Genomic DNA, 27,500 nt, shown 5'->3' with positions numbered 1-27,500 from the left:
CTGTCGCCCAGGCTGGAGTGCAGTGGCCAGATCTCAGCTCACTGCAAGCTCCGCCCCCCGGGTTTACGCCATTCTCCTGCCTCAGCCTCCGGAGTAGCTGGGACTACAGGCGCCCGCCACCTCGCCCGGCTCGTTTTTTTGTATTTTTTAGTAGAGACGGGGTTTCACCGTGTTAGCCAGGATGGTCTCGATCTCCTGACCTCGTGATCCGCCCGTCTCGGTCTCCCAAAGTGCTGGGATTACAGGCTTGAGCCACCGCGCCTGGCCCGGTACTGCTATTTTATGTCTCAGTACTTTTTCCCATCCTTTCATCTTGAAGATGGCAGAGCAGGTACAATATTTGAGGATTTCACAAGGATTGTACCTTCTTTTTCCCTGTCTGCGAATGTGTTAAGAGTCTGCCAAGCTCATTTAAGGTACTATTAAGCAGCATATGAACAGGACATCTTAACCATTCTCCATGGTATGAAAAAAAATCCCAATTTAAAATTTTTAAATTTTTCAGGGGAAAAATGCTTCGGGCAGTTTTTTTTTTTCTCTTAAATTCTGAAACCTCCCATTATTTTCACTGATCTTTCTCATTGAGCTAGCAGGCTTTTTTTATTGGATCGATTTCTAAGACACTGAAGAGGACTGGAGAATAAGATAATTCTCAAGATGGTAAAATAAGCCTGCTAGTTTTCTAAACACTGACCAGAATTTTCAACAAATGCACCAAAGGAATAGCTGTCAATGTGCTCCACTGGCTGCACAACCCAGTCAAGCCACCAACGTCTCGTTTCTCTTCATGACCAATTGCCTTGAAAGAATCAGTCACAAGCCCACTGGATACTCAAGAGATAACATATGACAGTACCTCAGATCATTTTTGCCTTAGTTGTCTCCTCATCGATAAAATAAGGTCAACCCAGATAAATCCTTAACACCCCTTCTGGCTCAATACTCCTGGGATTTGCAGAAAAATGGTATTCAGAAAAGAATAAAATAAGAACATTCTAGCATCTCAGCTCAGTTCTACCTCCCAATGCCTTCATGATTTTCTAACTATCTCCCTGGTGCAGGACAGTTTGATCATCCTGTACCTTCATAAGATTTGCTTGCAGATTTGCAGAGTAAGTAAAATCATCCTGCACACAGCCAGTCCACACTTCTCAGGCCTTGGGTGCAGAAAGCCCTAGTCATAGGTCTCTCGCTCCAAAGACCAAAAATCGGATTTTCTCCTTTCTCTTCCAAGATCATGGTGCCAGCAGATTCTGTATCTGGTGCAAGCTGGGCTCTGCTTCCTGGATGGTGCCTTTTTGCTGTGTACTCACATAACAGAAGGGTTAAAAGGGGAAATGGCGGTAACAGCTCCCTTGTACCTCTCTTACAAGGGAGCTGGTCCCATTCAGGAAGGCCCCACCTCATGGCTGAATCACCTCCTAAAGGGCCCAGCTCTTCATACAATCACACTGCAGTTAAGTTTCAGCATACGAATTTTCGGGGACACGGACCATTAGGAGACATATTCAGTGGAGATGTCTGACACTGGCAGTCAATCTGCTGGCACCTTGATCTTGGACTTCCCAGCCTCCAGAACTGTGAAAAAACATTTCTTATTAATTACAAATTACCCAGTCTACAGTATTTTGTGTTAGCAACAGGAACAGACTATGACCAAAGTGAAACCCCTGTTCTGCCCCATCTCACTCTCCCAAATACATGCTCTCCCTCCAGAGTCCCCATGACTCTCATGTACCTCCATCCATTCACGTGATCATGCCAGAAACCAAGGAGTCCTTTTCAACATCTCCATCTCCCCAATCCAACAATGACCAAGAACTGCAGATCTGGTTTCTAAACGTATCGTGAATGAGTTGACTCTGTCCACCCCCAGTGCGTCCGTCTACACCAAGCCCCCGTCACATCGCCCAGAGGGGAGGTACCTCTACACAGTATTCTCCAGCCTTTGCTATTTCCCCATCTCCACCAGTACACCAAGCACACTTCCTGCCCAATCCATTTCTTAGAAGGCAACCAGAGTAACCTTTTTAAGATGCAAATCGGACCACATCATTTTTAGGTTAAAACCTTTCCTGAGCCCCCAGGGCTCCTAAGAGTGTGCCCAAAATCCTTGCCAGACACCCAACTCCCAGCTTTCTGTTATTGATTAAACTCCTTCCCACATCTTGGCATTCTCACTTGCTCTTCCCTTTGTCTCAAACATCCTTTTCCAGGGCCCCATACAGCTCAGCATGCATGTGCGCACACACACACCCTTCCTTTCGTCTGCCTATCTCCTACCCATGCATCAAGCTCAGTTTAAATGCAATAGGTCCCTTAGAGAAACCTGCTCAGTGTACCTGTATCCTATTTTAATGAGTGATATTTTAATGTCTGCCTTTCCCCTGCAGAACGTCCCCGAGGGCAAGGAGCACATCTCTGTGCTTAGTGTTATACCCCAGGACCCAGTGCAGACTTTGGCCCATTATGGGTTCTCAATAAAGAATACTTAAGCAAAAGAATGAAAAAGTAGGAGGGGGGAAAAAGGGAAGAGAAGAGGGACAAACTACTCACATCCTGAAGCCTGCCCATCCTCCCTCCCCATTCTTGACTGCCCGTCCTCCCTCCCCATTCTTGACTGCCCGTCCTCCCTCCCCATTCTTGACTGCCCGTCCTCCCTCCCCATTCTTGACTGCCCGTCCTCCCTCCCCTTTCTTGACTGCCCGTCCTCCCTCCCCATTCTTGACTGCCCGTCCTCCCTCCCCTTTCTTGACTGCCCGTCCTCCCTCCCCATTCTTGACTGCCCGTCCTCCCTCCCCATTCTTGACTGCCCGTCCTCCCTCCCCATTCTTGACTGCCCGTCCTCCCTCCCCATTCTTGACTGCCCGTCCTCCCTCCCCATTCTTGACTGCCCGGCCGCCCTCCCCATTCTTGACTGCCCGGCCACCCTCCCCATTCTTGACTGCCCGTCTGCCCTCCCCATTCTTGATTGCCCGTCCTCCCTCCCCATTCTTGATGGGGCAGAAATGGGAGGAGAGAGAAGAAAGGAAAGAAAAAAACAGCAAGATGAAGATGGGAATGATGAACAAGGAAGTGAAAGGCTGTGACATGAGGTTTTAGACAACTCCAAACAAGGTCAATGGGACTTGGCATTTTGGAAAAGTTAGTACTTTATGTTCCAGCTATTTCTATCTCTAAAATGCCCTAAAGGAAGACAATATTCCACAATGTTCCAGAAGAGAAGGATAGAAAGTGGCACAATGTTCCAGAAGAGAAGGATGGAAAGTGGCAGGGGCCGGGGGGCAGGGTAGGGGCATGACACTGACTAGTTTTGTTTGTATGCAGCCAAGTCACTCAACATTCATAGACTTGGGCTTCCTTGTCCATGAAGTTATAAAACAAGATGACCCCTGAGCTTTCTCTGGCTCCCATGTCCTGGGAGCCTTTGTGGAACCCGTGGTGGCTCAGAGCCCACAACAGGCACTCTATCTTGCCTCCATGAGCACCCTAACCCCATCGTGCATGTTCCTGTGCACTGCACACCAAACAGCAACTTTCTTCTTATTTGTGTTACAACAACGCAAATTGGAATCCCTCAGAGCACGCTGCAAAAATGTCATCTTTCGCAGAGGGAAGAATTGAGTCTTGCCTGCACTGAGAAAGCCGCTTTCAAATCAAAGTTTCCTGATGGGAACAGGCATTAAAGATGGGAATCACTTCAAACATACAACTTGAGTGACTGAACTGATCAAGCAAAAGCAATTCAGAACAGAAATGTCCAGTCTTCTAAGACTGCCTGAAAATTTTTTAACTTCAGTTAAAATATTACTTTTCATACAATGGCTGAAGTTTCTCTCCATCCAACATATTTTAGACATTGGTATTTTCCATGACTCCTTTGTGGATCCTTTTTTTCTTTTTTCTTATTTTTTTTCTTGAGACGGAGTTTTGCTCTTGTTGTGCAGGTTAGAGTGCAATGGCACAATTATCTTGGCTCACCGCAACCTCTGCCTCGTGGGTTCAAGCAATTCTCCTGCCTCAGCCTCCTGAGGAGCTGGGATTACAGGATGTGCCACCATGCCCGGCGAATTTTGTATTTTTAGTAGAGACAGGGTTTCTCCATGTTGGTCAGGCTGGTCTCGAACTCCCAACCTCAGGTGATCCACCCACCTCAGCCTTCCAAAGTGCTGGGATTACAGGCGCGAGCCACCGTGCCTGGTCTGTGGATCCATTTTTAAGTACGTAAGAGATGCAACAGAGACCATCAGAATTATCCACAAAGAGAGGAAATTATGTGTTCACACATGGGCAACTTCAGAGATCACTGTTCAGTGAAACAGATGCTAAATTATTTCAATCCGCCGCAGCATTGATAATATACACTTAAAAGGCAGCAAGAATCCCCAGGAGTAAACCAGGAGTAGTTGGTTACATTGGCCCAAAGCAATGATGCTCCTGTTGGTTTATTTCAGCTTAGAAGTAAACTGAAGGGTGGCCAGGCCCAGTGGCTCACACCTGTAATCCCAGCACTTTGGGAGGCCAAGATGGGCAGATCAGTTGAGGTCAGCAGTTCAAGAACAGCCTGCCAACACGATGAAACCCCGTGTCTACTAAAAATACAAAAATCAGCTGTGCGTGGTGGTGCACGCCTTATAGTCCCAGCTACTCAGGAGGCTGAGGCAGGAAAATCACTTGAACTCAGAAGGCAGAGGTTGCAGTGAGCTGAGATCGTGCCACTGCACTCCAGCCTGGGCAACAGAGTGAGACTCCAAGGAAAGGACAAGGACAGGGAGAGGGACAGGGACAGGGAAAAGGAAAAGGAAAAGGAAAAGGAAAGAAACCGAAGGGTGATAAATGTTCATTATAAAATCTGTCAACAACTGCATTGTGTTTATGAAAGCTATTATGATAAATTTGGTGGATTTAGTCAATGCGGCTGCTCAGAGTGGAACAGTACATGCTAACAAGAAATTCTCCTCCAAGAATTTCTCTAAGACGTAGTCCAGAGCTCAAATGAGCTATAAATCTGCTCATTAGTACAAGCCAACGTTCTATGGGAATTGAGTCTTCCCATTAATAGTAAGTGCCAAAACAGTTGTACAGGCGTTAAAAAAATTAAAGTTCAGAAATCCACATTGACATCAAATCATGATTTCCAGACTACTTACATCAGTGTCGGGTCCCTTATCCGCACCCGGACAAGAAAAAGTAACAAATTCATGGCACCTCTTGTGGACCACAAAACAGCAAACTGGCGGAGAGAAAAGAAAACTAAAATTAGAATAGACATGATTTAACATACGAGCTTTATTTTCCAAACAGAGACACTTGCTGTTAGAAGTCAATTTAATTTCACTACAGACAGAATCTTATAAACAGCAATCAGAAGGCATTTCATTCTAGAATCAGCAACATTTGGTATTGATTACACTCATAGATAACAGAGTTCCAAAATGCCAGCACTGACAGGGCCACAAACAGTGTCTCTTACTCTCTGAAGTTGAAGGAGAGGAGAATCAGAGACTGTAAGACAGTTTCCCAAAGTAGAAACCGGTAATCAAAATTTAAAATAGTTTACGCCATCCTAGCCAGGTGCGGTGGTTCACGTCTGTAATTCCAGCACTTTGGGAGGCGGCCAAGGCAGGTGGATCACTTGATGTCAGGAGTTTGAGAGCAGCCTGGCCAAGACGTTAAAACCACATCTCTACTAAAAACACAAAAACAAAAACAAAATGAGCTGGACATGGCGATGGGCGCCTGTAATCCCAGCTATTCGGGAGGTTGAGGCAGGATAATCGCTTGAACCTGGGAGGTGTAGGCTGCAGTGAGCCAAGATCCATGCTACTGCACTCCAGACTGGACAACAAGAGTGAAACTCCATCTCAAAAAATAAAATAAAATAAAATAAAATAATTTGCACCATCCTACAGCAACACACTAACACACACATAAATGTATATAAACATTATATTCTGTGGGTGAAATAAAATATAAAGAGAATAACTGATTATAAATAATGTGAGTATCCCTAAATGTGGGTTGCAGGACTTCCTCAGCAGAATTCTGAACTTAATAAACTCATTCAGACACAAACGCAATCTACAGAAAACAGACCTTTGAAATGAAACAAAACAAAACAATCTTAGGAAACACCTTAACACCTTCCTATATCTTTCTTTTTGCTACAGACGCTGTCACCAGTTGGAAGAGTTTCTGCAAATTCAGCAAAATCTACTACCCAGTAAATATTTTCAGAGTTTAATATGTTTTGATAAATAGTCCTGAGGATGAATCCACAAAATAATTGTTATAGAAAGTAATCCCCTAAGAGGTTTTTTTTTTTTTCCTCCAGACAGGGTCTCACTTTGTCACCCAGGCTGGAATGCAGTGGGGTGACCTTGGCTCACTGCAGCCTCAGCCTCCTGGGTTCAAGACATCCCCCTGCCTCAGACCCATAAGTAGCTGGGAATACTGGTGAGTGACACCACACCCTGCTAATTTTTACATTTTTGTAGAGACAGGGTTTCACCATGTTGCCCAGGCTGGTCTCGAACTCCTAAGCTCAAGCAATCTGCCCACCTTGGCATCCCAAAGTGCTGGGATTGTAGGTGTGAGCCACTGCACATGGCCCCCTAAAAGGTTTGTATTGATGGTAATAATATGGAGGATGCAAAAAAATACATGACCTAGTCTCTCCTTGAAAGCTTGAAGTCTAGCTCCAAAAAGGTATCATCTACTACTCTTATCATTCGTTGAATAACAACAACATGTTAAAAAACAGTATACCCTCAGAAATACTAGGTTAGTCATAAGTCTTTACTGCATGCTATGGTTTGATGGCAAGTCAGCTCTGAAACCCGTGTTGAAATTTGGTTGCCACAGTGGCAGTTTTGGGAGATGGGACCCTTGGAGGGTAACTCGGCCATAAGGGCTTTGCCCTCAGTGGTAGTATCAACGTCATTACAAAAGGGTGAGTAGAGCCCCCTTTTGTCTCTATGCCCTTCTGCCTTCTGCCACGTGAAGATAAGGTCTTCCTCCTCCTGGGAGCGTGCAGTAAACAGGCCCTTGCTCAATGCTGGCACCTTGATCTCGGACTTCCCAGCCTCTAGAACTGTGAAAACACAAATTTCTGTTCTTTACAAATCACCTAGTCTCAGGTATTCTGTTATAGCAGCAAAAATGAACTAAGACACTGCACAAGGAAGGTTAGAGCTTCCCAAATGTGTGGCTCATATGCTGTTTTCTCCTCTCACCAGTGACAGTGCAGTTCCCTGCACATATGGCAGTAGACACAGAAGACCAAATGGGTGAGTCATTTCCGTAGGTGGAAGAGGGTGGCAAGATGGCTCAGAGCTGAAATCTCAAGAGGAGCCTAGAGTACTGAGAGGGCCGCGAGTGGCCAGTAAGAAATTTAGAAAAGCTTCAGAAGTCACTGAGAGGTTCTGCACCAAGAGTAACACAGACAAAAACAATGCTTTAGAAGTGCAAATGGTGGTCATAGGAAGAGTTTAATAGAATAGATTGAGGCCTATAATGCCCCGTTAAAAGCCTCTTGCACAGTCTAGGTATGAAAGTAATTGCCCATCATCATGCAGGCTGCTAAGAAATGAAAGTAACAGAGGCCAGGGAAATTACACAAGAACGATGAGACTTGCTGACTGACCACACAGCACCATTAACTGGCATCCTATCACATGCCAGGCTGTTGCTGTTGTTGTGCTAGGTCTCTTCACATGCATTAGCAAGTTGAATCCTCATAACAGTGCTCCTAAATATGCTGCAATATCTATATTTTATGGATGGGAAAATGCCGCCCAGATCCCCCGCATCTAGCATGCTGTACAACAGTACAGTGAATGCTTGTGAACAGGAGACAGGAAGGGAGGCAGGGAGGACAGACAGATGGATAGATGAATGAACCAACAAACAGAGGATGGTCTTTCCCAAGGTGAGTCACCATGTGATGGAACCAGGATTCATGCTAAGAGTTGCTGGACATCACGGCCCCCTCTCCTTTCCTCGTGTCATATCCACTGGCAGGATTTCCAGAGCAGAAAGGGTATAGAGCTGATGCCAAGATTTTTTACATGGGTAACAGGAAAATGGGTACATGACAAAATAGACACACACACACACACACAAATATACCTACACAGACATACACATATACACAAATATAAAACCCAGAGGATGAAGATATGTTCTATTAAGGAAACAGAATCATGGATAATTCTTTTTAAAGAGTTTTCTTTTAAGGTAATCATAATATAATGTGATTGTAAAAATACACATTTTAAAGGTACTCATGATACCAGTCACTGTAAAAATACACTTTTTAAAAAAGAAAATGCATGCCTGATATTGAGCAGACAAAGAGTCAGATATCCAAACAGGAACCATCCACAGAAAGGTGACAAGTGGAGATGTCTTCAAGCAAGCATCCCTTTATAGGGGGAGGTACCCTGGGTGAGGGATCCTGCTGGCTGCGGAGCACGCTGGCTACACCTGTCTGCCCTGCACAGTCAGGGGCAGGAGGAGGTGAGTGTGAAGTGAAGAAAACAGTCCTCTTGGCTGCCCAGGCAGCACGGAGACACTCAAAGGGCAGTGCTTAGCTCCTACAAGCCCTGAGAGAAGTGGCCTTTCCACTGTGTTTCTGCTAAAAGCATCTTGATTGCAAAACTCTCGAAGGATGGATAATAAAGCTGCGCTGTGATGGCACAAATTAATCTGACCTGCTTGCTCTCCCCAGGCACAAAGTCGTCTTTCATCCACTGGACTTAGAAAGATAAATTACCAAAGGAAAAAGGTTACAGGGCATTACTTCCTCATCACGGTTTATTACAGATGCAGTGTTTTGGGTGGAAAATAAGCATTCTTATTCCCTACTTAATCGTTCAAACATTTGGGCCTTTCATCTCTTTTTTAAAAAAAACTCCACATTCAGATGAACACTGTTAAGAAAACTCACACTTACCAAATCTCATGGAAGAAGAGTTGCTTTTTGTATCTGTTCTTTCTGTCTACGATTTACACATCAATGCAATTACATATCTACAGCTGGAAGTATTTCTATTGTACACCTCAAAAAAAATCTATGTCAAATTTTATCATAAGACAACCCAGGCCCTCATTGTCCACTATAATTTGCAAGAGCAGCAACAAGCCTTACCTATCCCAAATTAATCTCCTCCCAGCCTGCCTTAACTACCCCCTCCCCACCTACCTTACAGGAAAGCTTCCCATTTGAAGGACTGGATTCACCCTGTGAGAGCAGACAGAAGGGCCATGTGTTTCCAGACAGCCAATCACAGACACATTATCTGAGGGATAAAGAGCCCTCTAAGTCTATTTGAAGACTCAAAATTCAGAATGGATGATCTCCAAAGGAAGAAGAAACAGAATGTGCCCAATCCTGGGTAACTGAGGAGAAAAAACCCAGATGCTCCCCTCTCCTCTCCAACACCCCCACTTACCCTGAGGGGAGCAGGAAAGAGGAGCTTGGAGGTTGGCTGACGCCGGCTGGACGCAGCATGTGCCTGGGAAAGGCTGCCCCAGAAAACTGAGCAACAGCCAGAGGTTTCAAAAATCACAGATGGCTGGCCTTGATCTTTGGGTTCAAGTTCCAAACTAAATTGGATAATGCATATTTTGTAAGATAATCTAAGGAAGACATTTGAGAAGTCTTGCTAGTGTTGCTGAAAGAGGAAAAGACTGGCTCAGTAAAACAAAAGGATGCATTGGCTTTACCTGGAGATGGACAACACAGGCTTTCCCCTGGCTAAAAATCAGAAGCTATTGCTTTTTGTCTTTTTTTTTTTTATTTGGGACTCTAAAGGAATTCATCTAACCACGGTATATGAAGCAAAGGAAATCGGAGTAAAGAGGTAATAAGGTGGTACCTGTTACATAGCAAACCTTCATCAAACATCTGCCTGACCTTGGTAGAAGGAACTTAAAGACTGCAGCCTTACTCAGCTGGGAGGAAGCGGACACATGTCATGGAATATTCCAGCCGATGACTGTCGTGGGGGCCACTCTTGGCCCTTAAACAGGTCTTTGCTCCAGCAAGCACAGGCTATCCAACAAAAACTCACTCAGAGATGGAAACTCATCTTTAAAGACTTTGGGTCACCTCTGGTTATATAACCCAATGAGAGGTTTTAAAACAGGCAGCTATCCTGCACCTTCCAGTCAAAGTAAATCTTCGTTCAATTATTTTCTAAGCACAAAATCACTTTCCTCTAATCCTCTACGTGATACGCGTATGTTCCCCAGTAGTGATGGATGACACACGAAATGCACAAATCACACTGAGCAAATGACATTGTGGGACAAAAAAATAATAAAGACCACAGACTTGGCCAAGTAACAAATCTTGATATTACCCGGCTTTAAAACTGAGAACACCCAATCTACTGATCCATATTCCTTGCTAATCTTGCTTATGGAAGTAAACTAGATGAGAATTAAGCAGAGTTTTCACCACTTGTCTAAAGTATATTTCAGAAACAGAACAAGTAACAGTCACTTGCGTGACTGTGTTTGGCTCAAGAATTCATATGGCCAGGAGCGGTGGGTCACGCCTGTAATCCCCACACTTTGGGAGGCTGACGTGGGCAGATCACTTGAGGTTAGGAGTTCAAGACCACCCTGGCCAATATGGCAAAACCCCGTCTCTACTAAAAATACAAAAGTTAGCAAGGCTTGGTTGCTTGTGCCTGTAATCCCAGCTACTTGGGAGGCTGAGGCAGGAGAATCGCTTGAAGCCGGGAAGCAGAGGTTGCAGTGAGCTGAGATCACACCACTGCACTCCAGTCCAGTCTGGGTGACGAAGCAAGACTCCATTGCAAAAAAACAACAACAAAAAAGAATTCATAAAAATTCTGGGAAAAGTTGAGGTGTATTTTGACGTTGCCATGTTGATTCTGAACTGTGATTCATGAATAATGCCACAGTGAACACTGGTGTGCAGATATCTATTTGGGTCCTTGCTTTTGATTCTTTTGGGGCTATGTCTAGGAGTGGAATTGCTGGGTCATATGGTAAATCTATGTTTAATTTTCGGGAGAACCAACAAACTGATTTCCCAGCGACTGCACCATTTTACATTCCCACCAGCAAGGGACACAGACTCCAATTTCTCAACTGGTTCTCAATTGAGTGGTTCTCAATTGTACTCACGAGCTTAAAGAGAACAAAAAGCAGCAAAGGGTGTGCTGAAGGCAAACACTCTTGTAAGGGGAACAGCACTCCCTCTGATGCTGCTCTCCCCATGAATTTGAATAATTTAGCAACAATGAGTCTTGGCCCATGAGACACACACAGGGACCTCAGAGTACCTTGTTTCTGTGTCAAAAGTCATCACCCTATGGATGGATGAGCTGGGGCTCTCAGCGCTGGACAATGTTCCCTAGAGTGATCTTGAGCTAATGGTAAGTCCAGAGGCTTTTTCCATACTCCATTCGTGAAGAGAGGTTTACAGAAAAACGAAAAGAATATGGCAAACTGATGCCACAGATACAGGAATCAGATGCAGCACAGTGCTCCTAGTCAATCAAGGCAAATTCCTCCTCAAGCATGCAACCAACATGAATCACACACACATCAGCCATGGTTCCAAGCTGAGGGAAAATTCCAATTAAAAGTAACTCATCACCACTTCATACCCTTTAGAAAGGCTATTATTTAAAAAGGAAAAGAATGGGGCCGGGCATGGTGGCTCACACCTGTAATCCCAGTACTTTGGGTGGCCGAGATCGGCAGATCACTAGAGGTCAGGAGTTTGAGACCAACCTGGTCAATATGGTAAAACCCTGTCTCTACTAAAAATACAAAAATTAGCCAGGCGTGGTGGTGCTCGCCTGTAATCCCAGCTACTTGGGAGGCTGAGGGAGGAGAATTGCTTGAACCCGGGAGGCGGAGGTTGTGGTGAGCCGAGATCGCACCACTGCACTCCAGCCTGGGTGACAGAGCAAGACACCATCTCAAAAAAAAGAAAAGAATGGATAAAATGACAAGTGTCGGCAAGGATGCAGAGAAATTGGAGCCTTTGTCCATTGCTGGTGGGAATGTAAAATGGTGCAGTCGCTGGGAAATCAGTTTGTCGGTTCTACCCAAAATTAAACACAGAATTACCATATGACCCAGCAATTCCACTCCTAGACATAGCCCCAAAAGAATCAAAAGCAAGGACCCAAACAGATATCTGCACACCAGTGTTCACTGCAGCATTATTCATGACAGACAATAAGAAACAACCCAAATATCCGTCAACTGATGAATAAACAATATGTGGTATATACATACAATGAAATATGACTCAACCTTAAAAAATGAAACTCTGACCCATGCTACATCATCAATGAACCTTCAGAGTGTTATGCTAAGTGAAATAAGCCAGACACAAAAGGGCAAATATTGTATGGTTCCACTCATATGAGGTACCTAGGACAGGCAAATTTATAGAAACACAAAGTAGAATAGAAGTGATCAGTTGTGGGTGAGGGGGAGAACAGGGAGTTAAGTGATTAATAGGTACAGAGTTTGTTTGAAATGATAAAAATGAGTTCTGGGGGGCCAGGTGCAGTAGCTCATGCCTGTAATCCCAGCTCTTTGGGAGGCCAAGACAGGCGGATCACCCGAGGTCAGGAGTTCAAGACCAGCCTGGCCAACATGGTGAAACCCCATCTAGACTTAAAAGACAAAAAATTAACCAGGCGTGGTGGTGGGCACCTGTAATCCCAACTACTTGGGAGGCTGAGGCAGAAAAATCACTTGAACCCAGGAGGCAGAGGTTGCAGTGAGCCATGATCCCACCATTGCACTCCAGCATGGGTAACAAGAGCAAAACACCATCTCAAAAAAAAAAAAAAAAAAGTTCTGGAAATGGATGGTAGCGATGGTTGTCTAACACTGGGAATGTACTTAATGCCACTGACTTGTACATTTAAAATGGTTAAAGTGGTAAATCTTATACATAACCTACAATGAAAATTTTTAACTTATCAATCTAAAGCAATATTTATGAAATTATAAATAAGAGGAATAGGAAGAGGCAGTAAGAGCCTTGCTTATATAGACTTTTTATGATTACTTGTGTTCATAGTTGAGTTCATTATGACATCAAAAAAGAGGATTTGGGCCAGGTGTGGTTGGTCATGCCTGTAATCCTAGCACTTTGGGAGACCAAGACAGGCAGATCACCTGAGGTCAAGAGTTCAAAACCAGTCTGGCTAACATGGCAAAACCCTGTCTCTACTAAAATTACAAAAATTAGCTAGGTGTGGTGTTGCATGCCTGTGATCCCAGCTACTTGGGTGGCTAAGGGAGGAGGATGACTTGAACCCAGGAGGTGGAGGTTGCAGTGAGCTAAGATCACGCCACTGTACTCCAGCCTGGGTGACAGAGTGAGACCCTGTCTCAACGAAAGAAGAACGAAAGAAAAGAAAGGAAGGAAAGGGAAAGGGAAAGGGAAAGGGAAAGGGAAAGGGAAAGGGAAAGGGAAAGGGAAAGGAAAGGAAGGAAGGAAGGAAGGAAGGAAGGAAGGAAGGAAGGAAGGAAGGAAGGAAGGAAGGAAGGAAGGAAGGAAAAGGAAGGAAGGAAAAGAAAGAAAAGAAAGGATGAAAGAAAGATTTTGCTTCCATTCTATAAAATTCTAAATAAAATCAGTGTTGGCATAAAGTGGAGACAAAGGGAAAATTCAGACTTCAGAGCAAAGGACTCACATAATCTTTGAGGACTGGAGACATGTTCCTTGCACCCTCCCTGCTCGCTTGAGCACATAATTGTCAATAATGATGGTGGAAGTGAGGCCCCTCAGGCTGCAGGCTTGGCTTTCCTGCCAAACTACTGAGACATTTGGTCACTTAATCTATATGCAAAATGGGTTCATCCCTATTTACACCTAACATGGATTGCTATATTCATTGAGGGGGAAATATATATATGTATATATGTGTGTATGTGTGTGTATATATATGTATGTGCTGCTAAGGGTCATTTTCCATTTCTCCTTTAAAAAATAATTTCCTTTCCTTTCACCCTCAAGTCCATGTCATTTCAAATTCAGGTCACAGTCATGTAAAACGGAACACAGGAACAGAAATTCCCTATTATCCAAAATTAATGAAGAAAAAGCCATTATGTAACAAATTCTGAATTCTGGAAAGAACCTACTAAATATAATGGTTAGACTTTGCTTAAAAGAGAAGACTGGTAGCTGAGCTTCCTTGAATTCTTTTTTTAAATACATAAAGGTTGCCATCACGTGAGATGGTTCTAATTAAATTTTGCTTAGCTGGAAGGGATTAATGAAAGGCAACGTCACAGCAGAATACAATGAAAGGAAAATCTCTAAGGCAAGTCAACTGCTTTCAGCTTTGTAGGGAAAGTAATGAAAAAGTGAGCTTATATTATATCTACATGTTAAAAGAAAATTATTGGTTTCAGATTTGTAACAATGAAAACAGTCTTCTCCTGGGATACACATTAAAAGTCGTATGAAAACAAATCAAATAAACGCACTATATCACATATATAAAGAATGTCATTCTTCAGACAGCACCTTGATTCTGCCTTTCAGCATCTGTGCACATGCTCCCAATGAACTCTTTCGAAAATCCAGTATTCCCAATTCTAAGCAGGCAAGCCTCTTTCCCCCTTCTTTAGAAGATTCATCTTTAATTCTTCCCTTGCCTTCTTTTTCTCTAATTTCAGCAAAGACTGGTGAGCATCTTTTGTGCATTTTTCCCTGGTTGGACCTGAGGCATACTTTGAAGACAGGGCTGAGATTGAATGTGGGATGTGAAGGAAAGGAGAGTCAAGAATGGCCCCCAGCTTCCGGCCAAAGCAACTGAGCAAAGGGTGTTACCATTCTGCAACCAAGAGGTGAGCCTTATGATGAAACTGAGAATACAGAAGACTCAGAGGAGAAAGAAAGAAACCAGATCTTGGCGTCAGCAAGGCTATCGCCTTCAGACTGCTCAGTCACGGGAACCATTAAATACCCTTTAAAAACGTCATTTTCTTGGCCGGGCGCGGTGGCTCAAGCCTGTAATCCCAGCACTTTGGGAGGCCGAGATGGGCGGATCACGAGGTCAGGAGATTGAGACCATCCTGGCTAACACGGTGAAACCCCGTCTCTACTAAAAAATACAAAAAAAAAAAACCAGCCGGGCAAGGTGGCGGGCGCCTGTAGTCTCAGCTACTCGGAGGCTGAGGCAGGAGAATGGCATAAACCCGGGAGGCGGAGGTTGCAGTGAGCTGAGAACCGGCCACCGCACTCCAGCCCGGGCGAGAGAGCGAGACTCCGTCTCAAAAAAAAAAAAAAAAAAAATTGTCATTTTCTTCATTTACATACCATATAATACACTTGAATCCACAAAGTCATATCATACATGCTTTTACTGTTCACGCCAGTTTGAATGAGTCTTCTGTACTTTCCACAGAAAGAATTCTAAATACTAAAGGGTGAACTGGCAGGTTGTAGAAAATGAACAGAGAAGACCAAGGGGCAAGTTAAGAATTAACTTGGACATGGGGACTTGCAACCTGAGTATTATACAAGCTCAAAGAGGAGAAATTACTCTTCATATTGTCTAAACAGGGGTTTTACGCTAGAGGGCATTATGGTCTGGACAAAATTTTGGGGCAAGACCTCAAAAGCACAGACAACAAAAGAAAAAACAGACAAATGGGATTACATCAAGCTAAGAAGCTTCTGTGCAGCAAAGGAAACAAAGTGAAGAAACCACCTTCAGAATTGGAAAAAATGTTCTAAAACTCTTAACTCAAATTTTAAAACGGGCAAAAGACCTGAACAGACATTTCTCAAAAGATGACAAACAAACGGCCAACAGGTAGAAGAAAAAATGTTCATCACCACTAAATATGAAGGAAATGCAAAACGAAAATCACAGCAACATCTCACCGCAGTTAGAATGGCTGTCATCAAAATGACAAAAAAAGAACAGATGCTGGTGGGGATGCAGAGAAACGGGAAGGCTGGGATGCTGCTGGTGGGAATGGGAAGTGGTAGAGCCACTACAGAAAGCACTATGGACGTTCCCAAACAACTAAACTCAGAGCTACCATCAGATCCGCCAATCCCACCGCTGCGTATACATCGAAAGCAAGGAAATCAGTCTATCGGACATCTGTAATCCCACGTTCACTGCAGCACCATTCACTAGAGCCAAGATACAGAATCAACCTAATGCCCATCAACAGATGAATGGATGAAGAAGATGTAGTATGTCTACAAAATGGATTATTATTCAACCCTAAAAAAAGAATGAAATCCTATCATTTGCAGCAACATGAATGAACTGGAGGTCATTATGTGACGTGACATAAGCCAGGCACAGGAAGACAAACATCCTATGCTCTCATTCATACGTGGGAGCTAAAAAAGTGTATCTCACAGAGGTAATGAGTAGAATGGTGGCTACCACCAGACGCTGGGAAGAAAAAAGAGGAGAGAAAGGGCTGAAGACCAGTTAGTTAACAGGTTCAAAAATGCAGTTAGATAGGAGGAGTAAGTTCTAGTAATCGATGGTACAGCAGGGAACTTATAGTTAACAACTTATTGTATATTTCAAAACAGCTAGAAGAAAAGATTTGTAATGTTCCCAACACAAAATATAAACGTTTGAGATGATGAATATTTCAGTTGCCCTGATTTTATCACTACACATTGTATGTAGATATATAATAGTTGTACATATTTTGGGGGTGCTTCTGATATTTTGATACCCGTGCACATGCTCCCAATGAACTCTGTGGATGGCATTTTGATGCCTGTATCAAAATATCGGATGTATCCCCAAAATATGTACAACTATTATAGATCAATAAAAAATTATGAAACAATAAACACGGGTCTCAATTTGAGAAAAGTTAAATATAATATGCTGCTAGGTAACCCAGATGGATGTGTCAGGCAAGCAGGTGTAAATTCAAGGTTAGAAGCCAAAAGACAATGGGAGACCAAGCCCTGAGAGGTGTCTTCATGGTAAGGGAGAACTGCAAGACGAGTCCTGGAAACACCCAAGTTTTGTGTTTGATGGTAGAAAGGACGAGGCTGTCTGAGGGGTGGGAAGAATCAGGAGAGAGCAGGGGGCTGGAGAGGGTTGCGGGAAGAAAAATCTCAGAAACAGTCAGGCAATCACCAGTATAAAAGATGCCTTCCAGAGCCAAGGAGAGAAGACGAGAATGGTGATGGGATGTGGTCATTACTCGCCCATCATGGCCCAGAAACCACACACTTAGAAGGATACAGATGATGACAGTGACACGTTTGCTAACAGATAAACGGTCTCTCTTCTTTTATTTCAACTTACTCCCATATTCAACTCAGAACTACAATGAAATAGATTTTTCTCATATTGACTAAGAATATACATGAATGAAATCTTGAGTACCTGTAGCATAAAACAGTATCTGCTCTATGGAAACAACAACAACAAAAAAACTCTTACAGATAAGTATATGACAAATCACGCAAAAATATTTAAAGAGAAACCCTAAAGGTTTACTTTGGAAAACTCAGATCAAGCAGTGTTTGGGAGCTGACTTCAGAATCCTCGGATGAATCCAACTTTCCTTTAATCTCATAAGGACATAAAGCCTTCATCACTGTGCAATACAGGCTTCATGTCTGAACACCCACAACCCAGTGTGCATTTCAGGTTTCCTCATTTTGACCCTAAAAACTAATTATTGCAACACGTTCTACACAAGGGTTTATCACGACTCTAACACCAAACTTTTCTCTGCAGTATTTTTAAGGCTTTTATTTTGCAGTCTGGAATTACTTAAACTGGGGTATGAGAGACAGTTGCAAGGAGTTGAGGAGGCTGGACGGGGCTTTAGGACTGTATGCTCTGCCTTCTCTCTCTTGCCTTCAGTCCAAGGCCTCCTCGGTCTAGTGGAACAGGACTTGTTTCCCCTGCTTCAATGTCACTCATATCTATAAGCATGTAGGTCTGCCTGCAGTGTTGATATCTGAGACTGCAGGCTCTTTTTTTCAGCAAAATGTGTAGCCCTTTAACTTTCACAGCAACCCAGATCTTCTCCCAAATGGCAGGCAAAGCAAAGTGTGGCTCCAGAATTCTGAGAGGATAGGAGGTAGTCAAAACACTCAGAACTCAGGCTTCGATTCTCACTTAATGCAAATGAAGAATGAGCTCTCACAGCATGGATGAAACCTCTCCACCTCACTAAGGGCCTAAGTACTTAGCACATTAGGACAGTCCTGTTTCTTGGTAGGGTTGCAGAAACGCTACACAGGATCTAAATGTCAGAGAAAATACCCTGGAGACTACGAGAAACAATGTATCTTTCAGGGTCTTTTTATTTCTTTTTTCTTACCTCTAGAGCTAAATGTGTATTTTTCTGAGCGTGTCTCTGTATCTTTCTATGCAAGGTTTTGGGGGAGCATCGTTCATTCTTGTATTCATTCAATTATTCAGCAAATGTTTACTGATGTACGCTTACTATACACCAGTTCCCTATAAGGTATGAAGGTAACTGGGGGATCAAGACACAGTTTCTGCCCTTGAGGAGCTCGGAGTTTAGTTAGGGAAGGAAACGTGGTAGGGAGGGAAACATGTAAAGGAGTTGGTGTCTCTCACATCCTCTCTCTTCCCATCCCCACTTGCCCAGCTCCTCCTTTATCTCCTGCTTTTCCTTCTTTAAATTCATTACAGTGTAAAAGCCAAGGTATATGTCCTAATACTTATCATTAAGTAGTTTTACCTTTCTCCTTAATTTCAATAGTGAGAAAGTATAACATTGTATTTCTCTAACTTAAAAAAAAGTTACACAAGTGAAATAATAGGATATCTGCAATCCCCTTTATAAGACTCCAGCAAGAAAAATATGTGGAGGGAAGATGGATGAAACGAGTTGGTAATAGCTGACAATTATTAAAGCTTCAAGAAGAGTATATGGTTTTTATTATACTATTCTCTGCTTTTCCAGATATATGAAAATGTACATAATAAAAAGCTAAAACATACATAAATACAGTAGTTAGACTGGATTTTACAAAGGTAGTCAAACTCTTTTTCTCCATTAGTTGAAGGACAATGGGAAATTATTGAATCAGTATGGACAAAGAGCTGGTCAGAAAAAAATAAAAGAAATCTGGGAAATAAGTTACTTTTATATGACATATGTCAAAAACAATCCCCCAAATTCTTTCATACAATTTAGGATCCGACAACAATTGCCTTTCTCGATTGTCTCTGAGCATACACTCGATGCAATTTACTGTGATTTCTGCCCATCTCTCCACAGTATTGCCAAATAAAAACGCCATCTGATTACTTCAGGTACTAGCTATACTCTTAGGGGTTGAACTGTGATATGGTTTGGCTGTGTCCCCACCCAAACCTCATCTTGATTGTAGCTCAAATAATTCCCACAAGTTGTGGGAGGCGCCCAGTGGGAGACAATGGAATCATGGGGGTGCTTTCCCCCATACTGTTCTTGTCGTAGTGAATAAGTCTCACGAGATTCGATGGTTTTATAAGGGGTTCCCCTTTTGCTTGGCTCTCATTCTCTTTCTCGCCTGCCACCATGTAAGACAGGCCTTTCGCCTTCTGCCATGATTGTGAGGCCTCCCCAGCCATGTAGAACTGTGAGCCCATTAAACTTCTTTTTCTTAATAAATTACTTAGCCTCAGGTATGTCTTTATCAGCAGCATGAAAATGGACTAACACAAACTATCCCCACAAAATTCACGTTGATGTTCTAACTTCAGTATCTCAGAATGTGATCTTATTTGGAAAAAGGGCTGCTGCAGATATAATTAGTGAAGATGGGGTCACACTGGCATAAGGTAAGGCCTCTAATCCAATATGACTGGCATCCTTACAAAAAAGGGAAATTTGGGCTGGGCACAGGTGGCTCACGCCTGCAATCCCAGCACTTTGGGAGGCCAAGGCAGGTGGATCACCAGGTCAGGAGATCGAGACTATCCTGGCTAACACGGTGAAACCCCGTCTCTACTAAAAAATACAAAAAATTAGCCGGGCATGGCAGCGGGCACCTGTAGTCCCAGCTACTCGGGAGGCTGAGGCAGGAGAATGGCATGAACCTGGGAGGCAGAGCTTGCAGTGAGCCAAGATCGCACCACTGCACTCTAGCCTCGGCGACAGAGCAAGACTCCGTCTCAGAAAAAAAAAAAAGGCAGGGGCAAATTTGAACATAAACACACCCTGGAAGAACTCATGTGAAGATGGAGAAAGAGACTGCGGTGATGCTTCTGCTTCTGCTTCTGCAAGCCAAAGAATCCCAAAGATTGCCGGGAAACCACCAGAAGCCAGGGGGAGTCATGGAACAGAGTCTCTCTTGCAGCCCTCAGAAGGAACCCACCCTCCCAGCATTGAGCCTTTGGAAGTGAGGCAACATACCTCCGTTGTTTAAGCGGCCCGGTTTGTGGTAATTTGTTACGACAGCCCTAACAAACTAATACACGCAACAAAGTGGTTTTTAGAAGGCAGGTGATTCAGTAAGTGACAATTAAGTACTATGAACAAGAGCAAGTGGTTAGAGATTCAAGGCATTCTTCCCCGACAGCCCCACGGGACAGCATGTCCGTATCTGTTAAAAACACAGAGGGTACCTTTAAGTCCATAGCAGCAACGAGCTATTACCAAACCAGTGACTTAGGGCCCTGTGAATACTTCCACGGGGAAAAACAAAGGCACACAAAGATTACACGTGAGCATAAGTGAAAAAGTTATTTAAACCTAAATCACAATTAGGAAATAGAAGTTGCCAAATTCAAAAACATCCGGGGCATTAGTACAGACTCATGTGCTCGTGATTATAAGTAAGTTGAATACAGTCAGAACTCTTAAGGGGTTAAATATATTACTTTAATCCGAAGTCCAGTTTAAAATCATTGCCTTTGTATGTGTGCGTTCTGCTTAATACACCAGCTGGTACCTGTCGTTGTAATCATACAATGACCACATACAAGTGATGTTTGCTGGCCGGTGAAAGCACTTTCTTGATCTTTAGTGGTGAGATAAGAATGTGGGTTCCCACACAAATGATATACAGTCACCCAGAAAATGAACACTTGGAATCTTCACCTCGTACCCAATGAAGTAACCTGTAGCATTGCTTTTTATGAAGAACATTCCTAATTTAAAAGGCAGTAAATATCGCTGAGAGTCTGAGAATGAACCTCAGAAAGAATCCACTGGAAGGGTTCTGAAGCTGTGATCCTGGGAGGGTTCTAGGTGGGCACTGGAAGGGGTGAGCAGTGAGTGAGGTCATGATTCTTCCTCGCCTCTGTTCTTCTCTTTGAGTCCTAAGCTACAGTTGTATTCTGAAGTCAATGATTTCATGCCCTAAGTTCTGTGAGGAGCCATCATCCTTAGCACATATTTGTTTATTAAACAAGCCAGTTGATTGCAAACTCAAGGGCAAGGCCTTGCAAGACCCACATCTATCCTTCTGGTCTTTGCAATTTCATAATTTATCCTCGATCCACTTTTTCTTTTTTTTTTTTTTTTGAGACGGAGTCTCGTTCTGTAACCCAGGATGGAGTGCAGTGGTGTGATGTCGGCTCACTGCAACCTCCACCTCCCAGGTTCAAGTGATCCTCCCGCCTCAGCCTCCCATGTAGCTGGGATTACAGGTGCCTGCCACCATGCCCAGTAAATTTTTGTATTTTTAGTAGAGATGGGGTTTCACCATGTTGGCCAGGCTAGTCTCGAACTCCCGACCTCATGATCCCCAACTCTGCCTCCCAAAGTGCTGGGACTGCAGGCATGAGTCACTGCACCAGGCCCCAATCCACTTTCAAAATAGAGTTGTATGTTTGTCCACTGGTCACTGCTTCCAAGACATGGAGGAAGCTCCTAGTTGAAGGCTGGAAAGCCTAGCAGGCCTGGGAGGACTACATGAAGCCCAGTCCCTTCAGGCATCTGCCTAGAAGAGATGGTGGAGACCACAAATGCAATTTCAAAAAAGATGGTGCGGGGAGAACCAGAATTCCTTGCTCATAGTGCTGGAGGGGTGACAAGAGGAGTTAGTCAAACCTCAGAGACAGGCCTAGCAGAGACGCGAGCAGAGAACAGAAGCCCCTACATCTGACAGGGGGAAACGTTTCAGGAAGAAAGAAGTACTCAATCATGTCACTCTCACATGAAATCAGGAAGGAGCTGACTGGGGCAAGTCTATTAGGCCTGGGACTGAAGAGTCGTTGTCATATACAGGGGTTGGCAGGAATGTAGGCAAGAAAGAAACAGATAATGGACAGGGAGTACTCGGTTCACTTACCTTCTGGTCAACAAATATTTATCGAGCAACAGCTACGTCCCAGATATGGTGCTGGGCCCTGGTGGTTGTAAAGATCAACTGCGCTCAGGGTCCCTCCAGAGCTTTGAGTCTAGTTTGGAAAAGAGTCACTGAGAGAGCATTTCAGGATTGTACAAGTGGAGGAAGGTCTTGCCAATGTAAGGTGTGAGTGCCCGGGCAATAGCCCTCGGCCCAGCCTTGAGCTCAAGGAAGACTTGTGGCAGAAATGACGCTGGTGCTGAGAATGAAAAAGGACAGCAGATCCAGGGACTTCTCCCCACCAAGACGGACAGCCACCTGGCAGCGTTCTGCAGTAACAACTATGTAAAATTATGGAAAGAGGCTTGGGCCACCTCATGCAAACTATGGAGATGGAATAGGTCAAAGGGAAATCAAGCATTGGGGGGAAGGAATGCAATTCACATTGACCAAGAAAACGTTACCTTTGGCCATGGTTCACTGAAGGAGAGTAGGAAACTGTTCCAAATATTTTACTAAACACTCTCATTTCAGAATTCAGTGTTTGTTTGTTTTTTTTTTTTTGAAGCCATGTAATTACAAAGCTCCTATGGGTGAGGGAAAAAGCATTTCATATTTAATGCTCTGGTTTGGCTTTGGTTTCAATCAGTGGTAGAATGGGCATAGAACAGTCTCAGAAACGAAAGGAGGGTGTTCGAGTTTGGTTAGAAAGGTAGGGCACGGTACAAGTAAACACAGTACAATGTTGCTTCTGAAATCAGAGGCCACCATAACGCAGTGGCAATTTTTAATTCTTAGAGATAAATACATGCAGAAACTCTCCATAAATAACATGCTTTCATTTTTTCATGATTACATTGAGCTTTTGTGACAAAGCCTGGTCACATTATTATGTAAATTTTTACCCATGTAACATTTCCCTCTGCTTATCTTGGGGAACACTTCAAAAAGAAGCCAAAATATGCTAATTCCCTCTCTTTTATCAAGTATTCTTGGGAACTAATAAAACATCAGGGACGTGGAACACCACATAATTACAAAGGAATGGGGCCAGGAGCTTCCAAAAAGGAAATCTGAAGGCATCCAAGGGCTTCTAATGCCCATGGATAACAGTGGAGAGCAACTGGGGAAAAAGGACGAAGGAACCAGGAAAGTCTTCACACAAAGAAGGACATGAAGGCATAGAAGCACCCATACATTTTAAAAACTAAAGAAAAATCTTACAAAACAAATATACGACCTTTCCAAACTGCATGTCAGAAAATATAAGAAAAAATGAATTCAAAAATAAATATAAATTGTTACTCAGAATTTTAAAACCAAAATCTTTTAAGTTCAGAGGTACCTATGCAGGTTATATGGGTAAACTTGTGTCATGGGGGTTTGCTGCACAGATTGTTTCATCACCCAGATGTGAAGCCATGTACCCATGAGTTATTTTTCCTGATCCTCTCCCTCTTCTCACCCTCTACCTTCCGACAGGCCTCACTGTGTGTTGTTCCCCTCTCTGTGTGTTCATGTGTTCTCACTGTTTAGCTGTCATTTATAAGTGAGAATGTGCAGTATCTGGTTTTCTGTTCCTGTGTTACTTTGGTAAGGATAAATGCCTCCAGCTCCATCCATGTCCCTGCCAAGGACATGAACTCATCCTTTTTTATGGCTGCATAGTATTCCATGGTGTATCTGTACCACATTTTCTTTATCCAGTCTATCATTGATAGGCATTTAGGTTAATTCCATGTCTTTGCTATTGTGAACAGTGTTGCAATGAACATATGTGTGCGTGTGTCTTTATAATAGAACGATTTATATTCCTTTGGGTATATTCCTAGTAATGGGATTGCTAGGTTGCATGGAGTTCTGCTTTTAGCTCTTTGAGGAATGGCCACACTGTTTTCCCCAATGGTTGAACTAATTTACATTTCCACCATAAGTGTAAAAGTGTTCCATTTTCTCCACAACCTCACCAAGCATCTATTATTTTTTGACTTTTTAGTAATAGCTATTCTGACTGGTGTGAGATGGTATTTCAAGGTTTGATTTGCATTGCTCTAATGATCAGTGATGTTGAGTGTTTTTTCATGATTGTCGGCTGTATGTCTTCTTTCGAAAAGTGTCTTTTCGTGTCTTTGCCCACTTGTTCATGGGGTTTTTTCTTATAAATTTAAGTTCCTTATAGATGCTGGATACTAGATCTTTGCCGGATGCACAGCTTGCAAAAATTTTCTCCCATTCCGTAGGCTGTTTACTCGATCGATAGTTTCTTTTGCTGTGCAGAAGCTGTTAAGTTTAATTAGATGCCATTTGTCAATTTTTGCTTTTGTCGCAATTGCTTTTGGCGTCTTCATCGTGCAATCTTTGCCCATGCCTATGTCCTCAATGGTGCTGCCTAGATTGTCTTCCAGGGTTTTTACAGTCGACCAAAATGGTTTTTAATCTACCCTTATACACAGTGTTTCAAAAAACTTATATTTAACAATAATCATGATGTAGGGCTATTTACTGATTTTAAAATACTACAAGTTGTTGTTGCAAGAGAAAAAGTCTATAAGGACACAGACCAATGTGATAAAGGGGATGTCTCTAAGGCAGTGTTTGGAAAAATTTAATTTTACTTTTATTTTTGTTCATCTATATTCTCTAATTTTTTCAACCGTTAATTACTTAAGAAACTAAAAATCTTAACTTCAGAGCAATGTTCACAACAATGCTATTACAATGCAAGATTCTAAAGTGTTTTATGAATTATCATTTAAAAAAAAGTTGAATATGGGCTGGGCATGGTGGTCCACGCCTGTAATCCCAACACTTTGGAAGGCCAAAGTGGATGGATCACCTGAGGTCAGAAGTTCAAAACCAGCCTGACCAACATGGAGAAACTCCATCTCTACTAAAAATTAGCCAGGCGTGGTGGCACATGCCTGTAATCCCAGCTACTCAGGAGGCTGAGGCAGGAGAATCACTTGAACCCGGAAGGTGGAGGTTATGGTGAGCTGAGATTGCGTCATTGCACTGCAGTCTGGGCAACAAGAGTGAAACGCCATCTCAAAAAAATAAAATAAAATAAAATAAAATAAAATAAGCAGATTCACAGAGCTAGACGAATGCATAAGTGATTATTCCTCTACTCCTTCTCACATGTGAACAGCTGATGAAAGACTGAAAAGAATGCAATCCTCTGCCTCTTATCTACCCACACCTTTTACAATTTCTTCCTTCTTCCCCTTTAAACACTGAAGCACTCAAAAGCATCTTTGGCGAAAGGCACAGACCTGTTTCCTGGGCACATGTCCTTAACCTTGGCAAAATAAACTTCTAAATTGATTGAGACCTGTCTTGGGCACTTTTTGGTTTACAGAGGGAAACACTAAGTTGGTAAAGCTAGGTCAAACGAGAATTAGAGTCCACCAATAAATATATCTGAAAGAAGTTTGCCCAGTTAGAGAACGGGGAGGAACTGCTAATGGGTTTCTTCCTGGGGCAATGAGAATGCTCTAAAATGGACTGTGCTGATGGTTATACAACTCTGAAATTACTAGAAACCCCTGGAGTGTACACTTTAAATGGGTGAATTGTACATTATGTGTATTATATTACAACGCTGTGTTTGTTTTTTGTTTTTTGTCTTGAGACAGAGTCTCGCTCTGTTGCCCAGGCTGGTCTGCAATGGTGTAGTCTCAGCTCACCACAACCTCTGTCTCCCACGTTCAAGCAATTCTCCTGCCTCAGCCTTCCGAGTAGCTGGGACTACAGGTGCATGCCACCACGCCCGGGTAATTTTTGTATTTTTAGTAGAGACGGGGCTTCACCATGTTGGCCAGGCTGGTCTCGAACTCCTGACCTCAGGTGATCCGCCCACCTCGGCCTCCCAAAGTGCTAGGATTACAGGTGTGAGCCACCGCACATGGCCACAAAGTTGTTATTTTTTAAAAGTTACAAACAAAGCCAGGTATGACACCCTAAACAAACAACCCTTGGGTAGGCTTGTGAAGCAACGCCCCTGGCTAACATTTGAAGAACTACATGCTGCTGTTACCTTTATGCCTTATTTCCAAATTTTAAATAATTTTTTTTAACATTAACATGATATTTTTATTCCTTTTGAGGTTTCTGTAGGTTTGGGTTTGTGCTAAATGTTCTGGTCTAAGTGTGGATCTTTGAAATGGCTGTATCCATGGGTATTTATGTTTCCCAGGTGGTTTCTAGTGGGCCAGAGTTTAGCACGATGTCCCTCGTCCTGGGAGCGTGGGTGGGACAATGCCCCATGTCCTCATCTTCACACCCCTATTTTCCAGCTACATGACCCTGGGTATGTGAAGCCCACAATCTCAGCTGTCTCCGACTCTAAAATGGAAATTAGCACCACCAGCCTTGCAGGATAAGGACAGACAGGATGATGTACGTGAAGCTTCGGCCTAGCCCTAGGACACAGTAGACACTCTACAAGTAATTCCTCTTCTCTTTCTCCAGATTGAGGGGAAAGCAAATTTATTAAAAGTACAAGCTACTCGGGAGGCTGAGGCAGGAGAATGGCGTGAACCCGGGAGGTGGAACTTGCAGTGAGCTGAGATCCGGCCACTGCACTCCAGCCTGGGCGACAGAGCGAGACTCCGTCTCAAAAAAAAAAAAAAAAAGTACAAGTCATTTAATAGGACTCCAGAATTACTGGGAACTTGCAACAAGACTGAGGGAAAGGAAATGTGGCGTATTTTTAAATAAAGAAAAAGAGAATCCAACTAACAAGAAGGTCAATGATTAGAACAACAGGCAAGCCTGAGCCTCGGGCAACTGTAGCCTATGCAGGCCAGTGAGGGGAGAAGTTTCCTCTTTATTTACTATAAAAGAGAAAACATACAAAGGAATCCAACGGCCACTTCTAGGCTGAGAGGTAATGGCAGAGAATCAGACTTGTGCCTCTCCTAACCTCCTTCCCCAGCCCTCCCAGTTCCGCCCAAAGGCCAGGCGCTGGCAGGGTTAGACCAGGCAGGGCCTTGGCTGGCATTCTCTCAGGGCCCCTCACGGTCTCCCTCTGAGCCCAAGCTCTCCTGTAAATCAGGAAACCCAGCTTGACCAGGACAATGGTAGGAGGTGCTGTGCAGCAGAAAGGTAACATGCCCCCAAGGACCGGGCTTGCAGAGCCTGGGCCTGCCACCCCCTCTTCAACACCAACAACTGACGGCCCCCAAGGTGTGACCCCATCCACCTAAAGGTAGAAAAGGTA

The 27,500-nt window shown here is 43.4% G+C and overlaps 1 protein-coding gene across 2 annotated transcripts in view; it reads right to left on the bottom strand.

Annotated features, from left to right (window-relative positions):
* Window positions 1-27,500, bottom strand: part of PRKCA (protein kinase C alpha) — a 518,814-nt gene that overhangs the window by 313,135 nt on the left and 178,179 nt on the right. For both annotated transcript variants that reach the window (XM_010379985.2, XM_030922986.1), the window contains one exon: window positions 5,151-5,233. In XM_010379985.2, the coding sequence (XP_010378287.1) occupies window positions 5,151-5,233 (83 nt within the window). The remainder of the gene's footprint in view (window positions 1-5,150; window positions 5,234-27,500) is intronic.

The sequence above is a fragment of the Rhinopithecus roxellana genome, chromosome 19 (genome assembly GCF_007565055.1).
Source record: "Rhinopithecus roxellana isolate Shanxi Qingling chromosome 19, ASM756505v1, whole genome shotgun sequence".
Taxonomy (NCBI): Eukaryota; Metazoa; Chordata; class Mammalia; order Primates; family Cercopithecidae; genus Rhinopithecus; species Rhinopithecus roxellana.
This window is presented reverse-complemented; position numbering and strand designations above follow the sequence as displayed.